We start from the raw sequence: 24022 nt of genomic DNA, 5'->3' as shown, positions 1-24022 counted from the left end.
TTGTAATTAAGATGAGAAAATGAAACAAATGTTAATTGAAAGGATTTCTATTACTGCTTAACAAGTAGGTAAATGATAGAATTATTTTTTTAAAAATAGTTGGCGATTTTTACTTGGGACAATCTGCAAAATTTTTCAGTAAACTGGAACTCAGAAAGTATCTTGTTCTTTTTTCATTTGGGCCAATCTCTAATACAAAATCAGACAGTTTCTGCATCATTTTTAACAATTTGTTTAACTTCTTGTACATTAAAAGCTCTTCATCTTCTTAGCTACCACTGCTTTCAACAATGGCTAGTTTATAAGATAATCCAGTTCTTCGTTTGTCATTTCACAACTGTCATCCTCTCCTAATTTGTTAATTTCTTCTTCTTTCATATCTGAAAATACTTCACTGTCTACTGCTTTTGCAATTTGTATGATTTCCTCTTGAAAATCCTTTAAAATTGTTGACAATTTCAGGCCAACCCTAATGTCAGCAAGCATTTATTGTAGATTAATTCACTTAATCATCTAAGTTTAATAATTTCTGTGTAGTACTTCATGTTGAATTGTTTCCAAAATGGCATTAGTGTGTCATGCTTTCCTTTGTCTAGAGCAATGGTTCTCAATCTTTTTCGTTTCGTGCGTTCTTTTATTATTGCTAGATGATCATCCCCCTTCATTCCACAATTCAAAAAATACATATACATCTACTGAAATTCAGATTATTTTTAATGCGCATCATAAATTCAACAAGAAGAACAATGAGAGATATTGATATACCAAAACTTGAGTAAACATGCCTGACATAGTAGGCTCTGAATGTTTTCTACATTTCCTTGATTTATTGGTTGGATTAAGCATGTGGTATTCATTCGAAGGAATAAAACCTCTACATTTGGATGCACAGTTATAAGAGCTTCAATACCATGTCCTGGAGCATTAACAAGAATTAGGAGAACGTTTAAGCTCAGATTTTGCTGTTCTAGGCATGTCTGACTTCTTTGATGAATGAATTTTCAAACCAATCATTACAGAGAACTATCATAATATGGCCGATACTCTGCAGAATAGTTAGCATACTGTGCTTAATTGAAATTCTCGTGCAAGAAAAACTAAATGGAGCTAATTAAGATAATGTGTATATGCAATATTTTGTCTGCAAGGGCTTACTGTATATAATTCTATAGTTTCTTTAACCCCACCACCTGTATTTCAAATTATTTATTGCTACAATAAATGTCATTAAAAATAAATTTGTATACTTGAGACAATGGTTGATTTTTCACTGGTGAGGTAAGCTGAGTTGTAACTATAGTCACAGGATTAAGTGCCATTTGTGCAGATTGAGGCTGTTGTTGTTGTTGCATAGCTATTGCTTGAGAAATTGCATTCAGAGATGAATTCTAAAGATGAATAAAAGAAAGAAATATTATTTAAAGATGAATTCAAAAACCATATAACAAATATAAATTCATTATGAAATTCTGTTATGAACTTCCCACATGAATGGACAAAACTCATTCCATTTTTCAGTTCTCAAAGTTTCAAAAGAAACAAAAAATTTTAAATAAAAGTATGTTTCAAATAAAATTGATCTAGGAATTAAAATCTTACTGATATTTCATTACAGAATGACAGAATGAAGCATAATTTACACAGACTTACATGAGAGCTAAATCCTTTTAAGTACCTTTTATAACAGCACTAGTGAGGTATAGAAAACAACCTCGGCAAGAGAAAGAAAATTTTGATTAGTACTTTCTGGCATCCTACTCTTTCATGAGAACTAGTAATAATTTCTTCAAGATTTACATAATTTATTTAACACATATATATACAAGCAATTATACTTTATACACACACATATATATGTAATATTTTCAGTACATCGACAGTGGAAATGATGAAGCTTAGCAATCTGGTCACATCAGAGTCAAGGTCTGGTCATGGCAGAGTGGAAAACATCAGAATTGAAGACACAGAAGAATTTAACTTTATAATTCCATATCTTTATTCAATGCAGATGGCAGATCATTAGTCTTTCAAATTCTCCAAAACTACATATCCAATAATGCTTTAAATTAAAAATGAGGTTAAATTTAAGATTTCAATTTCATAACTATTCTAACAAAGGGAAGAAGAAACGACAGAGGACAGCAAGGTCTTATGGCAGCGATGGCAGGGTGCAATCTCTTGAAAAAAATGGTGCGAACTCGTCATTTATAGCAGCAGTTAAGTAACATGAAAGAATGTTCTCAAAAGTACTGATCTAGGGAGAAGATCCTGAAATTGCAGAAAGTTACTTAGAGGTTGCCTGTTCACGTAGAGCAAAGACATCATATTTTTTATATTTTACAAATATATATAAATATATACACACACACCTTCAGGGGCTCACCTTGAAGCAGAGGAGGGTGGTAATACATGATGCTTCGGGTTTGTGTGGCTAATGAGCCTGAGACCGCACCATGATTTGTTACCGTAATGTTTATGCATCCAGGGTGCCAGTTATGTTGGAAACAAACATAATGAATACATTCACAAAGAAGAACTTTTGTTTATACAGAGGCCATGTCAAGTTAGGCAGGGACTGTCATGTTTGACCCAGGCTGTGTGACTACTATATACTTTTAGATTTATTTATGGAGTGAGTCTTCCGCCTGTTTGGTTTTCTTGCTGTTTGGCTTGTGTACAAGGCCCTACCTGTGTACGAGGGTGTCGGGGGACAATTACTCGAGCAATATCAATTTTACTGCAGAAATTGCTTTTCACTCAAAATTGAAAAATGTTTAAATGGAATGAGTTCTTTGTTCCTCTGCATTGGTTCGTGATCTCTTCTATTCACGGAAATGTTTGGCCTGGCTTGAATTGCCGGTTTGGCATCACTTTATTGCTCGAGTAAAGGACGAAACACCTTCGTATTTATTTCTTAATTATTGTTCATTGAATGGGAGTTGGGTTTGTTCCCCTTAAAAAGTCAACTAATTTCTGATCAATGGCAATGATTACTTGCATTTAATTTAATTACTTGCTTTTAATTTATTTCTTTTTACAATTGAAATTTTGTTATTCATGATTTAATTCAAGGCCCCGTTAAACATTTTTAACAATTTACATTCAAGTTACTTTAAAGCAATTTTCGAAATTGAACTTACTAACTATGGATTCACTCTTTTAAGATATTCTACTAAAATTATTCTTTGGAGATATAATATAGTCAATATTTCTTTAGTAAAAAAATTATTATTATATATATATATACCTGAACAATTTATCTTTTGCAGGTACTCTGATGGCCAAAGTTTAGCAACTGCTGCTAATAGTCATTCAAAGGTATTATTTCCACTGATATGATGTCTTCACATGAATTCCAGTACGTTTATCTTCAGGTGATAGACAGCTATATTTCTATAATTCTTATTTTGCCAATTCATGTAACCTCAGAACTGTTTTACATTCTCGATTTGGATGCCAATCATAGGACAACAAAGTTGTACACAGTTAACATACTGGTTTGGTTTATTTGATTATGGGAAAGCACTTGAGGACTATCTTGCAAAGGGAAGAGATGCTTTCATGGAAGATTGTCTTTGAGAAATTGTATCATACCCACACTACACATGGGTAAAACAGTGAAAATGCCATGCACCCAGCCCATGTACTGGGATTTGAAGCCATGTTGAACTGCCATTATTCAGCAGTCGATCCACTCAACCATTAGTAGGCTACATAAACATACTGGAAATTATAGCAATAAAATTTAGCAGTAAAAGGAACCTATGCGTATATTAGAAATTTTGTTATCAGTTATTGTTAATCAGTTTTCTCTTTGCAGCTTCACAATATTTGACAACAAATTTCACTTTCTTAAGTTCAAACTGCATTAACACAATTTTTTCTATTCTGCCGAGATTACTATAGAAGGAAAATACCATATTTGAAATATTAAAATTAACAAACAAGAGATCAGGATTTACAAGGAAATTCATCGTTCCAAAATAAAAGATTAATTTACTAGGTGGAAACAAAGCACACATATGCTCATTTTGAACTCCTTAAAATGTTCTATGGTGCATGCAACATAAAACTCTAGTAAATACACTCCCAAAATGAAAAGCATACGTACTTTTCATCTCATAACTTTTAATGCAATTCTGCTGAAAAATACAGTGACATGAAAAATGAAGCCAGGCTATATAGCTCTTGTTTTAGATTAATGAAAACTAGTCGAATATGACAATAAGATATTGGCCATATGGCTGTCTCAAATAACTAGGGAATGGAACTGACCAAATAGCTATATCTGTTTATATATGCCCAGCTTCTAAGCCATGAATCCATTGTTATTTTCAAACAGTACATTAACTTTTCCCATTAACATTAATATTAGATAAATTATTTTATTAACTCTTACACCAAAAGTTTAATTAATACAGGATGTACTAGAGAATCTTCTCTTTTGTTCTATCTATATATTAAGCTGCCTTAAAAAAGCATGTTTTTAACTGATCAGAAAATTTAATATAATTATGAATGCAACTTACATAGAATTTATTAACCAATTTTGAGGATAATGAGACATATTTTTTATATAATTTTTGATATAACTCTTCACTTTCAACTGAATGATGCTTACATCTGAATGCATCTGATATACTTTATTTGTAATTATAATATTTATCTTGGTACTGAAATAAAATGTCTAGTATATATTTGTTTGCTGCCATAATGCTATAATACCTGAATTCGATTGATTGTAGCTGGTTGCCCAGAAGAGGAAACTGTTGCAAGGTTTGAACCCTTGTCATCTTGTTGTTGTACTTGCTGCATTTGGGCAGCAGCTACTTGAGGGTTGACCATGAGGTTGGTTGGACTGGACCCCATCATTGGATGAGCAATAATCTAAAATTCAAACAATGAATTATGCATATAAAAATATAAATTTGAGCTCAGAAACACCACTAATCTTATGTGGTAAGCAAAAAGATTGCAAAAATATTCTAAGTTTTTCAAAAGATTATCTTCCAAATTTATTGATGAGCAATTATATATTTTGGAACAAATGGAAAAAGCTTTTACACTCAAAGTGATTACTTAAAAAATATTTATAATAAAATTTAGTTTTGAATAATATAATGAGCATTGTAAATTCCATTGTTTTCAATACAGTGTAGTTTGTTCTAGTATGTCCATCAAGTGCAATTTCTGTTATAAATCATATGCTTTTAAAATAATGAAATAAAATAGTTGTAAAATAACAATAGAGGATTAACTGAGTCTAAAAAATATGTTTTTTGCTTTGTAGTGTTCTGGAAAAATATTCAGATAACTGCAGTTTCCTAAAGTTTTAAAATAAAATTTTGATCCTCTTTTATCACATCAATGATTTATCAATGTAAACTCTATCTGCCAAAATATGGTCCTGTATTGCTCATATTTATCAGATGTTTTGATGTAATACTTCTGTTATTACTGTAACAACTCTAAATAGTATTATCATTAGCTAACTAAATGATAAGAGAAAAAGAGAACAGGATACGGACCATTCAAGGCTATAAAAGTGACAATAGTTTTACGATTTTAAGTATCAGAATCAGATCGCCTTTGACAATTAGACCCAAGATACGACCCCCTCTCTTCAAAAGTTTCTCCCACACCGTTTTCTTACCATGGGGTTTTATCCTGTTTCCCGTTCTCGTTAGCCCCTATGTGTTCTAAATACAATCCTGCCAAGGACACGGTATCTCTTGTTTGTTACTTAATTTTCAAGTAGCCTAAGGGGCATATTTTAAAAATGCTATGTGCATAATGCAATTTAAAATATTAAATTTCCCTTATTTTAAAAAAGCATGACGTAGCATGCATATCTATAATGAATGTTGCTGTAATTATCTTCAAAAACGAAACTATGATTGTTACTTCATGAGCGACCGTTTGGCCATGTGTGGTATATGCCATTGCTAATTACCTTTCTTACAGCTTACACTTTCAAGCTGAGAGTTAGAAATAATATACCAACCTGAGGGCCAAGAGTAACAAGCTGGCCAGCTGCATTGGTAAATATTTGAGGTAAGGCCGCCATCTGACCAGGCATATTAGCATAGCTTGGCGTAAGCATAGGATGTGACTGCACTGCTTGCGGATTACCTAAAACAAAGATTTCAAGTCATAACAGCAATAAAATTTATTGGTATATTTTGAAAAAGAACTTCACTTAACTATACTATGTTTCTGTATATATACTGGTACAATTTTCCTGTATATACAGAAAAAAGAACTAAAAAAAAATTAACATTTGATTTTTATCATTTACTTATAACTAATCAATTTTCAAAATGTTTAAAATGATTATACAGTCAAAAGTCGTTAATCCGGACACGTCGGGACTTCGGCGATTCCGGATTATAGATCATCAGTTTAAATCTTGTAAGATGGCATGCAGAAATTCTAAAATTAAAAATATGAAACCTTAATTTATGAAATAAAGAACAATTATAATCTAAAGGTTATCAAAATTTACAAAAAAAAAGCTTAATATTTATTTGTTTACTTTATTAAACATTTCTTTCAATGTAAGTTGTTTTAAGTTGCTTCGTTTTATGTGATAATACTTTCTCTTTAATTCTATAAACAGACACAATTTCTTGTTCAGTTACAAAGTTCCACTGTTCAAGTCCCGTTAATTGTTGTGCCGAGAATACCGACTAACTTGTCAATCGAAATTTTTTCGTTTTCATTAACCTCTCTGTCACATTCTTCATGTCTTTATGCATTTTTTGCAGCAATTCCACTTTTTGTTTGATGGACATCGAAACATACTTTCGTTTTGTACGATCCTTTGGGAGCTCCAGAAACGGAAATTCTATTTGACATAATCAAAAGTTCAAGTTTACTTTTATAAAATTGCTCTTACAGTCTGCAAAAAATAATAAACCAGATCCAATTCGAAGATTAAGAAATTCAGCTGGAATTCAGATGATATTAAAATAATCTGCACAATAACAACCTCCATTCCTCCCCTTTAAACTGCATTGCAATTTATCTGCATCTGGATTGTATTCACCCTATTTTTACGCAGTCATCAACATTAACTGAAATAGATAATTAGATAATTTTAGATTATACCGTTCGTTATACATAAAACGCGCACGCGAAAACGTATTCTGCGCTTGCGCAAAAGCATATGCGCAGCGGTAAAAGGACTTACGCGCACGCGTAAATGCCTATGCGCATGTGTCAACGCGGCGCATGCGGAGAAAGTTTTTAGCTTTGAGGTCCGGATTATAGATCATTCCGGATTATGGGTGTCCGAATTAACGACTTTTGACTGTACTTAAATCTTTTATTATAATGCATGTAAGATAACACACAGTTGTTTTAAAGATTGTTTTATCACTGAAAAGTTGCTATTTGAAAGGTGATACTATAATATACAAAATTAACATATTTTGAATGGCATTGTTTTATTTGTTCCACTTTTGATAATTTTTTAGAAGTGTACTTTGAAACAATACAGAATTAAATGAAGTACAAATTAAAAACATCTGTTATTTGTTAGTTTAAATTGTAAAATTTCCTTTTTAAATTTATTATTTTACTACAGTGCAATTAATAACACTCACCACCCATATTTGGTGTTGAGACACCTGGAACAGGGACAGGCTGTGATAATGCTTGGAGATTAGCTAGAGTAGTTGTAAATATTTGGCCATTGGAAGCAACAAGTTGGACAATTTGATTGCCAGCTAATTGAGAAACAGGAATTGTTATCACTTGCTGAGTAGCAACACCTGAAACAGATTTATAAAGTATACATTGAAAAACAAAGCATTTTAAAAATTTGAACACCATATGAAAATTAACTCAAAACTTTTTATTATCTCAAATGTTTTGATGGTAGTCATCCGGTACCCACAAATATATTGCAGACAGTTTATTGGCATATTTTTTGGAACTAAAATCAAATTTTTTGTAATCCCAGCAAGTATTGTTTGGCAACTGCATTCAAAATAGTATGAATGATTCTGCATTCAGAATAGTGTGAAGATTTTTAATGACTGTAGCTTGTCTCTGCCTACACATCACTCTGAAAGTGATAATGAGCTCCATTATACTGTCACTTATTTTCTTATTTTGCTGCTACATACTCCCGCATTCCATTGTTTCTGCGGGGTTGCTTTCAGAGTTGCCAAATCCTTGCAAGAACCAGAATCGCAGGTGGTATTTTAGGAGATTTATTGCAGGATATGATAAAATCAACAAGTACTAATTTTTCTTTAAAATTTTTTAATTCAAAACTTTACATCTAGCATGAAATAAAAATTAAAAATCTTATCAAGCTGAAATTATTACAAAAGTTTCTTTAGCAGTGAAATTAATTTTTTAAGAAGGTTGCAAGTAACATCATTACATTCAAAATTTATGCTTATAAAAGTGGCAAGTATGAACATGAATATCTGCATTGGACCTATGCAATATCTTAATACTTCAAAAGTAGATGAAAAGACTTTTGGAAGGGAAGGCTTTACAATAAAAATACTATAATAGTACTTAAACATATGATTTCTTTAAATGGAATACATTCAAGCAGGCATTTAATTCTGATGATGTATGGTTATTCCCTGAATAAACATAGTTATTTTCTTTCCTACAAATTTTCTACTGTTTAGAAATTTGTTTTAAAAGGAAATAATAATAATAATAATAAAATTCCATGCTCTCTCACTTTAAGCCTCTGAATTTTTTCCCCTTGAAATCATCATACTTGTGCCCCTCAACTCCTATAAAAGCATTTACTTATGAGAAAGCCTTCTCACGTCTCAGATTCTAAGGTGAAATGAGAACTATATATTAAAATAAAAAATCTTCCAGATTAAAATTTACATTGGTGCAGTATCTTACAGATTAAAATTTAGCAAGAAAGTGGTCTTGGTTTTCACACATACATGATATTACGTTCATTTTCTTATTCTTACAATCTTTTTTCTTTTTCTCTTTAGATTTGACAGCTGATACTTTTAGGTTGCTATGGAAACAAATCTCATGTATTTTTGTTTACAGTTATTAGTTTGCAGTCAATTTTAACATGAGGTTGGGAGGGGGGGGACATTTTCGACATATTTCACGTTTTTTATTTTCATAAAGGGAAGAAAGCAGATGAGGTTAAAGAGACTGCTGAAGAAAAATTTTGTTCTGGAGATTTTTCACTTGAAGAAGACCAATGTTCTGGCCAACTTTCTGATGTTGATGATGGCAAAACAAAAGCCATAATTGAATCAAATCATCATACAACTGTGCAAGAGATGGCAAAAAGGTTAAATCTATCACACACAACAATACAAAAACCGCAAAACATATTTTGGACTCTTTAAAATACTTGATATTTGGGTTCTACACAAACTCAAAGAAATTCACTTAGCACAACGAAAATCAGTATTTGTGATATACATTTCAAATGCAATGCAATCGACCCTTTTATGAAACAAATTTCATCAGCGATAAAAAATAGATCATGCTATGACCATAATCCTTTTTGATTATACAATAATATAATCAAAAATAATCAAAAAGGATTATGGTCATAGCATGATGAGTCAACACAAATCATATTGAAAGATATAAATTGTGTCAGAAAAAGATCATACTATCAATTTGGTGGGATTACAAAGGTGTTATGTATTTTGAACTGCCTTCAAGCAACCAAATAATCAGCTCAGATGTTTGCTACCAACAACTTATGAAACTGGAGAAAGTAATCAAAGGAAATTTAAAAGAGAAAAGCCTAGAATTGGCATATGGTAAAGGAATTGTATTCCACCATGACAACCTGAGGCCTTGCATAGCAGTATGTGCGAGACTACTGGAGCTCGGTTGAGAAATGATGTATATAGCCCCAATCTTGCACCATTGGATTATCATTTATTTCAAAGCTTAAAAATTTCTTAAATGGTAAAAGTTTCAGTGGTAACAATAACCTCAAACTGCACTTGCACCAATTTTCTGCTGATAAAAACCAGAAGTTCTATGAGCATGGAATCATTAAGTTACCAGAAAGATGGGAAACGGTTATCGAACAGGATAGACTGATTCACTTTTTGTATTGAAAAAAGTTGAGTTTTATTTCACATTAAAAAGCTGAAATTACTTTCTCGCCAACTCTTTCTTATCAGATGTCATTTTTCTTCACAAATAATTTTTATACGTTTTTTCTGGGAACATTTTCAAATGAATAACTGATGAAACATCTTTAACAAGCATTAAAATAAAGCAACTTTGCATGTTTTGAATTACAGATAAAAACAAAGTTTGTATAGTCATCAAATTTTGTTATTTGAAAGAAAAAATAACAATAAAAATGAAATATCAAAATTAAATGCTCTTCTTGGTAATTTATAAGTTTCACTTTTCTTTATGAATTTTTGGATTTTAGAATTAATGTATGGCTACAGTCACATATCTAAAGAACTATGTTCAGGGCACCCAAAAACAGTTAAAATGCTAGAAATTATACATAAAACATATGATATGGTTTTAGCAGATCATTCAATAAAAGTTCATAAATCTGAAGAAGCCACGTTTATCTTCTCAGAACAGCTCATATTTAAAGAATTTGACTTAAATATGGTTTCACAGTAGTTTCCATATTTGTCAATGTTGAACAAAAATGCATTTCATGGCTGAATCTTAGCTGAAAGTTTTTAAGAAAAACTAACTAAGTTTTCAGTAACTGTTTGTTTTAATTGATATAAGAATTGGCTTCAACTCCACACACCAGGAAGAAAAGTTAATTATAACAATATATTGCAGATGATGAGCTAGTTTTGAAGAAGGCAAAGTTTGTTCAACAAGCTAGTTGGAAAAGTAGCTACATCTTTTTTTTTGAATGCCAAAGGAATTCTGCTTATGGATTGCTTTAAAGAAGGGTGTAGAGTCATTATTTATTTTGAAGCAGGAGACAAGAAAAATGTACAATGCCCTCAACGGGACACAAACCTGGACCTCTTGAATACATGTCGAGAATGCTATCTTTACACTACGATGGCATGCACAGGAAGGGGGAAAAATACTTTATAGGGGGAAATTGTTACTAGCTATACTATGCAATATTTCTGAACAAGTTGATAGCAATTTAGGAAAAATATCCTCAAACAATTCAGAAAAGGGTCTTGTTTCACCTTGATAATGCCCTTATTTATTTAAGTGCAAACACACAATAAAAATTGTCAAATTTTAAGTCCAAATCCTTTCACTTGATTTGGCTCAGTCCGACTTTCCAAAGTTCAAAACATCCTTGGTTGGTAAGAAATTTTTGTCAAATCAGTAGGTGACTAAGACCATAAATTCTTATTTTGGAGAGCTTGAGGAAGTCACTTTCATGAGCAAGCTAAACAGTTGGAGAAACAGTAGACTAAACATACAGAACTTTGATGGGAAGAATAAAATATTAGTTAAATCAATTTTAGTTTCCATGTTATTCCAGAAACTTGCCAAGTTATCCTCTCCTCCCCCCCAAAAAAACCATGCAGGATATTAAAAATACCCATTGTCATAGAAATAAATAAAAAGTTTTAAATATTGTTTACTCTACCTGAAGAAGTGGGTATGAGCAGCTGTGCTCCTTGAATACCTTGAATTGGTTGTCCAGCTGCTAAGATAAACTGAGGAGTGTTCCCAACTTGTGACTAAAAAAATTAAAAATTATTTAACAATAAATGAATAAACATCTTCTTCCCCCTCCATTAAACAATACAAGGAAGTCCTTAAAAATGAATATAAAATATAAATTTAAAAAAAAAAAAAAAAAAAAAAAAGAGAGAGAGAGAGAGAGACAAGGTAGATGCAAGCAAATAGAAAATACACGACTAAAAAAGACCTAGAAGCCTACAGAGAATCCATTTTAAATGGCACTACAATGATAAAAATTTTTATTGTTTATTGTTGACAGAAATGTTAATAGTATTTATGTTATCAGTAAGTGAATGCTGATGTTACAGATTTTTACTACCTCTTAATTTAATTGTTGCACATCACTCACCTAAAGTTGTTTATTCTTAATAACTAGCCAATTGCATGACCAGTTGTTTAAAACAGATATTATGAAAAAGAAAATACTTGAATGATTTTAATGAGAACAGTTAGAGTCACTTCACTGGTCCAGCTAGTAAAGTTCCAATAAAGATACAGAATTATGTTTATAGCTTTCATAGTGCTTAGTTTACTACCTAATAAAGGATATATTAAATTTAAAAGAAAATTAAGTATCTTATGTTTTGCTTAATGGCAATACACTGACATATAGAAGACAAAAATAGCTTATTTTAGACAATGACAATACAATTCTTTATACTGCTGAGTTTGCTTATTAAATTTAAATGAGTCTTATGCTTTGCAAAGTGGCAACACCTTTTTCTTAAAAACCACCGAGTTTCTTATTAAATGTGAAATGGAGCTATCTCATGCTTTTCCAGGTGGCAACACATTGCTTTTAAATTGCTGAGTTTGTTGACCAATATTTCATTAAGTTTGTCCAAAGCATGAAATAAATATTGGATTTTAACAAAAGTTTTCAACCACCGCAAATATCGTCTGCGTAAATAGTTTGTGTTTGCATAAGTAATCATGTTTTGTCGAATGATTTTTGGCATTTGAAAGAAAGAGACTTACTATAGAACACTGTGTTGTGAAATTTGTTAAAAAAATATCATAATCTTTAAGAAATGGAACTATCGCACTACCAGATTAGAACCATCATTTACTTCCAATTTTGTTGCAAAAGGTCAGCTACAGAATGTCATCAAATCATGTATACAGATTCATGTACTAATCTTTTATCATATGACACTGTGAAGGTTTAGTACCAAAAGTTCAAAAACTAGGATTATGACATTCAAGAAGTAGAGCACTCTGTCCGGATTACTAACGTTGATGAGGTCCGCCTGCAAGTACTTGTGGAAGAAGATCAGCATGCAACCACTCGAGAGCTTGCTAAGGAATTAGATGTTAGTACCATGTCCATCAGTCACACTATGCATCATATAAATTTGACGTACAAGTTTGATCACTGGATGACATGTGAGCTGACTCAAGCAGATCAGGACAAATGTAGTCGGGCCTGCACTAATCTGCTCGAATATCACCACAAGGACAAAATTCTGGAGCAGATCATTACTTGCGATGAAAAGTAGATTTACTTCAACAACACAGGCTGAAAAAGGGGTTTGTCTACTCCCAGTCAACCCATTGGTAGCATCGCAATGCGCAATTTGACTTACAAAAAGACCATGTATATAATAGACATATTTGTATTCGGTGGGATTGCCATGGTATTATCCACAAAGAGTATCTGGAAAAAGGTAAAACCCTTGACGATAAGCTGTACAGCGAGAAGCTAGTCTGTATTGCTATCAAGGGAAAACATCAAACTGAGTTCCAACACAAAAAGGTAATGTTTCATCAAGATCATGCAAGACCACATGTGTCTGCATTCATCAGCTCATACGGACTGGTTCATGTGGACTCGAATGCTATCTTCTGCGACACCCACCATATAGCCTCAACATTGCTCCTTCAGACTTCTACCTTTTATCACACCTGCACCTACATCTTACTGGTGCTATCTTCTATTCTGTACAGGACATACAAAAAAAGGCTGATCTGTTTATGGACTCGTGGTCACAAAGTTTCTGGAAAACTACCAAAACTGGCTGAAAGTCATAGATTTGGGTGGTGATTACTACTTGCACTAAAGTATACTGCTTTTATGTTTTCCCCCCGTAACTTTATTAAGAATGTTTTTTTGGCAGAAAACTTTCATTACAACCAGATAAACAAATAAACAAAAAAATTTAGAATTCACAATTTTAGCTTTGAGATGAACATGTTTGGGTGGAGTACCATGTGCATTCAAAGTTGATATTGTCATTTTTCCACAGTGCGAGTAATAAACATGCATACAGATTCCTCATTATTTAATAGAGATTATACTGAAGTCACTAATTTTTAAAACTCAATTTATATGATACATGCTAGCTATATAATTCCTGAATGATGACACTGAAGAATAATTTAATAAACACTTATAATATCTTAAAGTGATGCCACAAAAATGCAAAATGAATTTCACATATCAGCCTTTTACACTGTTATAAAAAACACATTACCTGTTGGATAGCATTCGGATGCCCATTAACTGCTACCATACCCTGAGAACAAGCTCCTTGGATCTGTGAATTTGAGACACATGCTGCTCCATTCCCAGGTTGCTGTTGAACAATTTGAGTTTGACCTGTAAGCTGATTCATTACATTTATGCCTGGTATCCCATTAAGACCAGTTAAGGTTGTGACTTGAGGCAAACCAGCTAGACTCATCATACCTGCTAACTGTGTGGGAGCAAGCATTTGCCCTGTATTTGCCATATGCGGAAGCACATTTGTTTGTGTGTTGTTGAACTTAGTCATTTGAATTGAATTTGGTAGGGAACCTGCAATAACATATACAAAGATTTATCATTTAAATTAATGTTTGGGGAAAAAAGAACATATTTACAAATTATGTAGAAAATAAAAGTTTTAAGATATTAAAATTGCATTAATTTTAAATATATAAGATTTTTAGTCATATTCAGTTTAGTCAAAACTTCATTATCCCTATTCATCTATCCTGTTACCATTTTGTTCTATGAAAAGAATAACTATCATGAAAGAAAAACATTATTTGCAGTTTTTGGCCATAATCATTTGTGTAAACCATATCCAAGTTAATACTTTTCATCAATTAATTCATCTATATTGCAAATTCATAATTTCTAAAATCTTATTAAATAATTACCAATTAATCATTGTGAATAGTTACAATTAATTTCATTTTCTGGGTGTATCACACAGCCTATTTTTAATTCAAGAAAAAAGCTACGGTACAGGTTGGTTATCTAGCATCTGCTAATACACTGCAGAAACATCCCATTTCAATCTCATTCTTGAGAGCACTCAGCAACTTTAAAATCTGTTTCAGATTCTTCTAAAAAGTTGAGATTGTTATTTATTCCTTTTCCCAGCCATTTTTTTTTTTTTTTTTTTTTGGTAATGCTCTTTCTTTTTTGGCTAAAGAAAAGTGAGGAAATGGCTTCTTCTTTTCTTTTTAAATTTCAATGCCAAGTTTGTATTTGGATCTTGAAGATAGACAGCTTCTGGCACTCGCATAGCTCTGTCAAGTTTAGCCAGTTTTATCTACATAAAATTATTTCAGCTTTGCTTTCACTTGCAGCCAATTGCTTTAAACTTATGCACTGGTCAAAGTTAACTGAGCTAATTTATAGCTTATTTATTTGACTGTATAGTCTTGAAATACTACTATTAATGTTTAAACTTAAGTGCCTGGTATTAATTAATTTACATTGTGAGGTATTTCTCCCGCCATCCTAGCGTGCCTTCATGGTGTAGTGGTCAGCACACTGAGCCGGTATTTCAGAGGTCCATGGTTTGATTCCCAGCAAAGGCGGCAGCTAATTTTTCATCACGTCTGCTTCCAAAAAATTCTAATGTCTCTACAGTAGCGCCCAAACTAAAAGGGTTGTGGATGATGACTCTCCACACCTAGGATTTGGTGATTGAATCCCCTAAAAACCCCAGTCGCCCTTTAAAAGGGGGAGTATGTGAGGTATTTCTCCCGCCTTCCTAGCGTGCCTTCGTGTAGTAGTGGTCAGCACACTGAGCCGGTATTTCAGAGGTCCGTGGTTAGATTCCTGGTGAAGGGGGTTGCTAATTTTTCATCTCGTCTGCTTCCAAAAAATTATAATGTCTCTACAACATCACCACAAGTAGTGGGTTATTTGCAGCATGAGTCATGCCTTTTAAGTTAAAAGTTCAGTTTAATAAATAAAAAAAAAAAAAGTTGTTTAAACCTTCCCAAGTCTCTGTCATATTATTTTCAGATACAGGGATAATTCACTAGTAATCTAATAGGATTGTAGGACTCAAATTTAAGTATCAGATCCAGTATAACTTTACAAGTGGTGTTTGAACTGATTATGAACCATGCCAATAGACCAACTAACATTTAGCTTTGACCCCCCTCTAAGATTTCAGCACCAGAAGTCTGATAGAAGGCTTTGGTTTTATCACTAACACCATGCAACATATCAACGGAGTCAGCCACCACTTTTGATGGTAGGAGTTTAGTAATGACTTTCTTGGAACAATTCATTTTTTATTGTATTCTGTTGCAGAGTTATAGAAGGTCACCACAGCAAGCACTGCGCTTCAAGGAGAGGCTCAGAGCTGACATAAATTTAAATTGTTATTAGGTGAATCACGCAGTGAAAACTCTGACCAGTGCATAAGTTTTGAGTGTTTAAAACTACCCTTTTGAAAGCATTTCCTACAGTGAAAGATAGGGTGAAATTAGAATAGGAATTTTTCACTAAAATTCAGACTAAGGCAGAAGTGACAGATTTTATTTAGAAAAATGCAGGTTGTAAACTTATTATATGGGAAAAAAAAAAAAAAAAAAAAAAAAAAAAAAAAAAAAAAAAAAAAAACTGATGCCAAAGTTCTTCAAATAATATTACCTAGGTTGTTACTCAAGATTTTATACAATTGAATACTATGAAACCTGGGTATGCTACAGCAACTATTTGAATTAGTGGTGAAACACAAAAGTACGAGTCTCAATGAATACACGTACAATGGAATATGAGCTCAGTAGACATTTTCATGGACCTGTAGCAGAAGGAAGGCCAAGGTTTGACAGCAGTAGGCAATTTGATAATCAGCAAAAGAAGAAAGAAGAGAACAAGGAATTTATCCAAGAGTCAAAGAAAAAATAAAAGGTCCCTGAGATGACAAAACAAACAAAGTTCTAAGCAATTACAGCTGGAAAGTCATGTTTAAGTGTCCTGTTTGTGCAAAGGAAATGCCTATGATCGAACATAAAGATAATTCACATGGCTTTGAATGGGTTTGTCTGACACTATGGAATTTGGCAGTTTGGAACTACGAAGGATAATTTTAAATAATAGCATATTATTTTTTTCCATAAAATTACTTTAGAAACCAGTTTCATTTACGCAGTTATTGAAATAAATGAGCTCTTGACCAAAATTTCAGATTTTCAATGAATATTTGTAATAGGGAGCATTGGCAGATAATCAAATTATGTAAACTGGAGATTCTACTAAATTAAACAATTAAAAATATTTTTCAGAATTGTATACTTTATTTCTCATATTTCACTTAATCAAATATTAGTAATTAGATTGCTTTATATTTTAATATATGAAAATATGCAACTATTGAAAAAAGAGACTAAGAACCTTTAGAATACATAAAACATTTAACATAGAAATATTAAAATTCAAATTTTAATGCTTAACCCATTCTTCATACGATAATAAAAAAATTTACACATATTTTAGAGCCTGAATACACATACAATGGAATGTAAAGTAATGCAAGTAAAAATTATCCACGCTCTTGTTTTTCAGATTTATTTACACAAAAATAAGGAGTTGAACAAGCATGTCATTTTCCTGTATAGTCTTACTTCCTCTGTGCACTTGATCTAGTGCTCCATAAGCTTCTATATTCTTTCTGAGGAAAAGGTTTTTGGTTAATTGTGCAACTATTTACGTCTGACTTTGCATACATCTTTGTCAACAGAAAATTGATGGCGTCATAAGGTATCTTTAAGTGGTCCAAAGAAATAACAGTCAGAAAAGTTAAGACCTGGTCTATAGGCAAAGTGTTCCACCTCGAAACTTAAAAAGTTAATGGTTTCAAATACCTGACAGGTATGTGGACATGCAAAACAATATTTTCTTTGACAACAGGTCTTGGATTTTGGTGGAAACTGATAGTTTCAAATTGTTTTCCAGCAAATCATTGGATCATGCACTGTTGATTTCATACCCCTTATCCAATTAATTTACCAGTATGAGTCCTTTAGTCTTCAAAACAATTAGCATTAGCTATCCATGATGACTGAGCTGTGCATCTCTTTGTAGCCATTCTATATTTTCTTTTTTAAATTTTGGCTCATAATAATGGACCTATGTTTCACATTGGGTAATGGTCACACTGCCTGAGACCATTCTGCTCAAAAACTCTTTTCTTCATTTCTGTAGCAGTAGAGTAGACACTGCCATCACTCAACACGTTTGCACTTGTGCTATGTGGTACGTTTTCCTCTCAGCAGATTTTATGAAAGCTAAATTCACTGAGGATGGTTTAATTAGCAGTTGATGACTAATCTACACACACACACACACACACACACACACACACACACACAAAAGTGCTACTTAAGTAATTTCCTATTCCAGTACCATCTCATGAATTTGAGAATCTTGTCACCAGTGGTGGAGGTTGACAGGCTTCATTCTCCCCATTCATGTGCTTATTTAGCCCTCTTTAAATTTCTTGATCCCCTCACACACATTTCTACATGACAGAACATTATATTCACATTATAGTGAATGCATCCGATGAATTTCAGGCCTGGTCCACCTTCCCACCACAGGAAATGAATCACTGTCCATAATTCCTTTCGACTTCATGCCAGTAGCACAGTGAATATGTTTACACTGACATAGCAGCAAATGAAAATGATGTAGTCAAGGCCAAACTTCAACCAAGTGGCTGCAACAGTACTAATTCTGCTGCGACTAATCTTGCTTATCTGATATCACAGTAAGCCCGCAAAATTCATCATGGCAAAGAGGCAAAATTGTCCCTGTTGTTGGCAACAGTTTTGGGACCACACAGGTAAAAGTAGGACTTTACTCAATTCTGCCCCCAATTTTGAAGGAAATCATCATAATGGGACACGTCTGAAGATCTCCCACCCCTCTTCCAATACCACCAACCTCTCGAGAGGACATCCAGCTTGCCATGTATAGGACATCGCTTGCCATTCTACACAAATATGGTTGCCAGAAAATTACTAAGAGAAAAAAAAAATCTAGCAAGCAGTAGCCATTAAATTTCCAACAGAATATTACCACATTAAATAAATCTTCTAAGCATATTGGTTATTTTTTTAGGAAAAACATCTAATTAAAATGTAAAGTAAGTAATAATATACATACCTGTAACAAGTAATTCTTTGCAATTATAAGTTATTGTACTTTTTCTTCTCTAAAAAGTCACTACATTACACTAAGATGATTGTGCTAATATGTAAAACATTAATGAAGAGCTTTCATTTACTTTAGCACTATTCTATGATTTTGAAAACTTACCAGCATTAATCATAGTTTTAGCTGCTGAATCATCCATGTTTGCTGCACCATTCATGTTCTGAACAACAACAAGTTGTTCTCCCATGTTATTTGGATCTGGCATAGTCATCACACCTGGTGGTAACTGCCCACCTTGGTTAAGTACCGCAGTTGTAGCCATTTGTACCATATTTGGTGGAGCTGATGAACAGGTGACTAGATTATCCTGAAGAAGAATCACAAATAAATATACCAAATAAATGAATAATTTATTATTTAAGACTAAACAAGTAAGTTTTTTTCTCTTTATTTTGAAATGTTTGTCTTTACAACAACAACACTGAATAACATTAATTAAAAACAACCAAAAATTAAAAAGTACAATATTTTTCTCTTTTGGTATATATAAATACTTCCTAGTTTTATTGATAAGGAAGATTTAAAAAAAAAAAAAATAATTGATTGCAACAGTGATGATATATATAGGTACACTACTAATGTGAAAAACAGATCTTAATTTAGAACTGCTTGAAAAACAGCAAAATATTGCTATGCTTTGTTTCCTCAAATTTTAATTATATATACGAATGTTAATGTACTAGGATATACAGGGTGATTATAATTAAAGTTTAAGTTTCAAAACGCTATAAAAAAAGAACCACTGATGGAAATGATGTGAAATTTGAAAGGAATGTTATTGAAGAAGGCGGAAAGCGTATGGCAGAAGAAAAAATTTAGTTTCAAAAGTTAGCAACAGATGGCGCTGTAAGCGGGAGAATCACGACGAGAAACGAGAAATGATTCGTAAAACAACGGGTTAAGGTGGAAGTTACACATTAAAACGCATTGACAAATTAGAATTGTTGAATAATTTTATTTGCATGACTGTACATATCACATCGAAAGGGACAAATCGGTTTCAAGAGTTTTGCGGCGACATATCGCATAAGAACCATTCATCAAAGCAGTTCGGAACTGTCGCGAGACTGGCGCAAAACATGTTCAATATGGTGTCCACCGTTGTGTGCAACAACTTGAAAGCGACAAACAGCATGTTCCACAACAGATCGCAGTGTCTCCGGGGTGATGTTCAGAATGTGTTGCGAAATGCGTGCCTTTAATTCCGCTAAATTTGCAGTTGGAGCACGGAACACAACATCCTTCAGATATCCCCTCAGCCAGAAATCACACAGAGTAAGATCAGGCGATCGGGACGGCCAGGCTGTAGGGAAATGACGGCTGATAATTCGAGCATATCCGAAATGGCCCCTCAGCAGCTGCTTCACGGGATGTGCAATGTGCGGAGGAGCGCCATTTTGCATAAAAATGATTTCATCCACACATCTACGTTGTTGCAGAGCTGGAATCACGTGGTTGCGCAAAATCGACGCATACCTCTGACCAGTGACGGTTGCGATAACAGGACCGGAAGCACCCGTCTGCTCGAAAAAATATGGTTGTAGGATGAATGATGCCGTAAAGCCACACCATACCGTGACCTTTTCAGGATGAAGTGGTAAGGGGTGCGTTGCCAGTGGATTTTCTGTTGCCCATTATCGACAATTCTGGGTATTCACGTATCCTATCAGATGGAAATGGGCTTCAACTGTCCACACAATTTTCCACGGCCATTCATTATCCACTTCCATGCGAGCCAGGAATTCTAACGCAAACGTCTCCCTAGCTGTCAAGTCAGACGGAAGCAACTCCTGCACATGGCCAATTTTGTACGGATAGCATTGCAGGATGTTTCGTACAATTTTCAGCACCGCGCTCGTAGGCCTGTCCAATGTTCAGGCAATTTCTCGTGCACTGCACGGTTGCACACCACCGGCCGACCCCTCTTGTAATGCTGTGGCCACTTCTTCAACTACCGTCGAATGCAATCGTTTTCTCCCTCTACCAGATTGCACATCAAACGAACCTGTTGTTTCGAATTTTTGCCTCATTTTCTTTAGACCTACGACACTCATTGGACCAACGCCTTCTTTTATACCCTTCAGTGTCCTGAATTTTTGCAGAGCTACTCTTGCACAATCGTCATTCTCGTAATACAGCTTTACCAGCAGACGCGATCCTGCAGTGAAACACCCATGGCGAACGTCTGAGACGCGAAATGAGGAACAGCCTGGTACCTGGCGGCTTTATAACACTGAAATTTAAGTAAAATTTTAATTTACGTCTTCTTCCGCTTACAGTGCCATCTGTTGCTAACTTTTGAAACTAAATTTTTTCTTCTGCCATACGCTTTCCGCCTTCTTCAATAACATTCCTTTCAAATTTGACGTCATTTTCATGAGTGGTTCTTTTTTTATAGCGTTTTGAAACTTAAACTTTAATTATAATCACCCTGTATATATATATATATAATGAATTAAGATGAAAATTAAAAATTTAAAAATAACTTACATGTGAAAAATCACTACACGGTTGGAACACCTAAAATTGAAGGAGAATGAACTATAGTGAATATAATTAATTTTCAGTAATTAATCAAATGAACAGAAAAATAATTAATTATGCTTATTAAAAAATAATTTTTAAATGACTAACTTGTTCAGTCTTTAATGACCGGGGAGAAACTGATCCAACCCCATTTGTTATTAAATTACCAGCACTTGTATGTGCTGGTATAACTTCAACTAATGCATCACAACTCTCATCTGATTCCATACCAAATCAAGAAGATGACATCTAAAACGATAATAATTTCAAGGACTTTAATTCAGATGAAAAGAACAAAATAAATAAATAAATAAAAGTGCTGAAATGAGAATGTTTTTAAAAAGATTTTATTATTCAAAATAGACATTTAAACTATATATTATGGCAAAAACTTCTTACATTAAAATATGATAAAAAATTATATTTATGAAAGCAAACCTAATAAGGTTTCACAACGACAATGGTTTTGACAACTTCAAACATATTTAGACTAGATCATTTTTGATTCAGCAATGCAGTAATATATTATTTAATAAAAGAAAAAAATTAAATCACAGGTAAAAAAGTGTGAAATTATCTAACTGCAAAACAAATTAGATTAAAATATTTAACATTTAATTTCTTTTCACTTTTTTAATTTAGCTGGAATTTTTAATATCAACACTATTAATTCTTTGCGAATGAGTATGCCCATTCTAATTCTTTTACATAGCGATGTAGTTCAAATTACACAACACACCAGACAGTGATATGGCATAGTCTGGTGCGTTATGTTATTATTAATAAAAACAGTCACATTTGCATCTTATATATTCACACTGTTAAAATGATACAATGAATGTAGTAGTGTGTGTGTAAAAGTTTTGTTTTTAATTCTTTTATCATTATTATACACAAAGGCTATGTTTAAGTCTAGGTCACGGGTATGTTTAAAAAAAAAATTAAATATTTTCCAGACTATTTTACTGGGCATACTATATAATAAGGAAAGAATAGAGATTAATGACACTTCCTTGTTATGGTGGCCAGATTGCCTTTTCTAAGCTTCTTCTGCTGCTTAAATTCCCTTATAAACTCTTGCTTGAAAATTACTCACTTTTAATTATGATTAACTTAAATAAGTAAGTAATTAACAGTGTTTAGCTATTTAGGGACCCAAACTGGGCTTTTCTCAATAACTAATGTCATCTGTTTATAAGTGTCAATAATGTAGGCTTGCAGTCTTATTAGTTTGAGCATAATAATCATTGTTTCCCATGCACATACACTGTACAACATCCAAAATTTCAGAAGTAAATTAAACAATTCCATCAGCTCAAGCTGAAATTAGAAATTCATAACAAGCTTCTGAATATTCTTTTTTCAACAGATAATTTAAGGAAGATAACAGAAAATGATTGTATTTTAAGGCAAAAATGATTGTATTTTAAGGCAATCAACTTCTGAATTTCAAATGCATATATATATATATATATATATATATTAAAACAGAGGAAGTATTTTTATATATATAAGCGGCTAAAGCGCGTGTCGCCGATAGTTTATTGTTGCCACTGGGAAAAAAGAGTGCTGTTAATTAATATCTCGGCCGATTAAAGTCTTACGAAAATGAGAACGGTATGGATGGATTCGGAGAATTGTTTGGAATCCGAGGATACGCGCCTCGAATTTCAACTCGGCGCTGTTCCATAGATATTCAAGAAAAAAGAATTTGGTACGTAGCCAAATCCCTGTAATAGATAAAACCCAAGAAAGTGGAAAATGTAGGGAAAACGTAGGGGAAAATTAGTTTTTAATTACAATCTCTGCTAATTAGTCCCAAAAAGACGCGAATTGTCAAAATGGCGTGCCACGGACCTGCGGAATCCAACGGTGTGCTTCGCTAATCCCGGGAGCCAGCTGTTTCAGAGGAGATGATGTTACTTTGCTCCATATATATGCGGCTTAAGTATCTGTTTGTCACTGATAGTTTATTGGTTGCTTGCATAATTGTACTACCCAAAGGGGTAAAGTTGCCACGCACAGGGTTGCCATTTCAATCGAGACGTAGGGAATTTCCTGTAAAACTTGCCTTTGCTATGACCATCCATAAGTCTCACGGACAAACGCTTAAGCGTGTTGGCATTTTTTTACCTGAGCCTGCATTTGATCACAGTCAACTTTATGTGGCCTGTTCAAGAGTTCATGAAAGAACGGACTTAAAATTAAAAATAATAGATAGTCCTCTGCAAGGCGAGCTTAAAAACGATGGTAAGATCTACGCAAGAAATGTTGTGCACAAAGAGATCTTTGACAAGTGAATTAACATTTTATTATTTAAATCATCTTTATTGGTTGAGCTAGCGGTGTACTCTTAAGAAATGTACCGCCAGTGGT

At 33.2% G+C, this 24022-nt stretch overlaps 1 protein-coding gene across 1 annotated transcript in view; it reads right to left on the bottom strand.

Annotated features, from left to right (window-relative positions):
• The window catches only part of pdm3 (POU-domain protein pdm3), a 61242-nt gene that overhangs the window by 25873 nt on the left and 11347 nt on the right, over window positions 1-24022 (bottom strand). The window contains exons 2-10 of the mRNA XM_035363234.2: window positions 21755-21895; window positions 21611-21640; window positions 19223-19427; window positions 14145-14467; window positions 11573-11666; window positions 7608-7775; window positions 6005-6132; window positions 4726-4887; window positions 1248-1388 (exon numbers count right to left, since the gene is read on the bottom strand). Coding sequence (XP_035219125.1) covers window positions 1248-1388; window positions 4726-4887; window positions 6005-6132; window positions 7608-7775; window positions 11573-11666; window positions 14145-14467; window positions 19223-19427; window positions 21611-21640; window positions 21755-21874 — 1371 coding nt within the window. The 5' untranslated portion in view covers window positions 21875-21895. The remainder of the gene's footprint in view (window positions 1-1247; window positions 1389-4725; window positions 4888-6004; window positions 6133-7607; window positions 7776-11572; window positions 11667-14144; window positions 14468-19222; window positions 19428-21610; window positions 21641-21754; window positions 21896-24022) is intronic.

Source organism: Stegodyphus dumicola, chromosome 4 (genome assembly GCF_044657685.1).
Source record: "Stegodyphus dumicola isolate Sdum_Otavi_A_Nest chromosome 4, ASM4465768v1".
Lineage (NCBI taxonomy): Eukaryota > Metazoa > Arthropoda > Arachnida > Araneae > Eresidae > Stegodyphus > Stegodyphus dumicola.
Note: the sequence above shows the minus strand (reverse complement) of the source record. Positions and strands in the feature narration are given on the sequence as shown.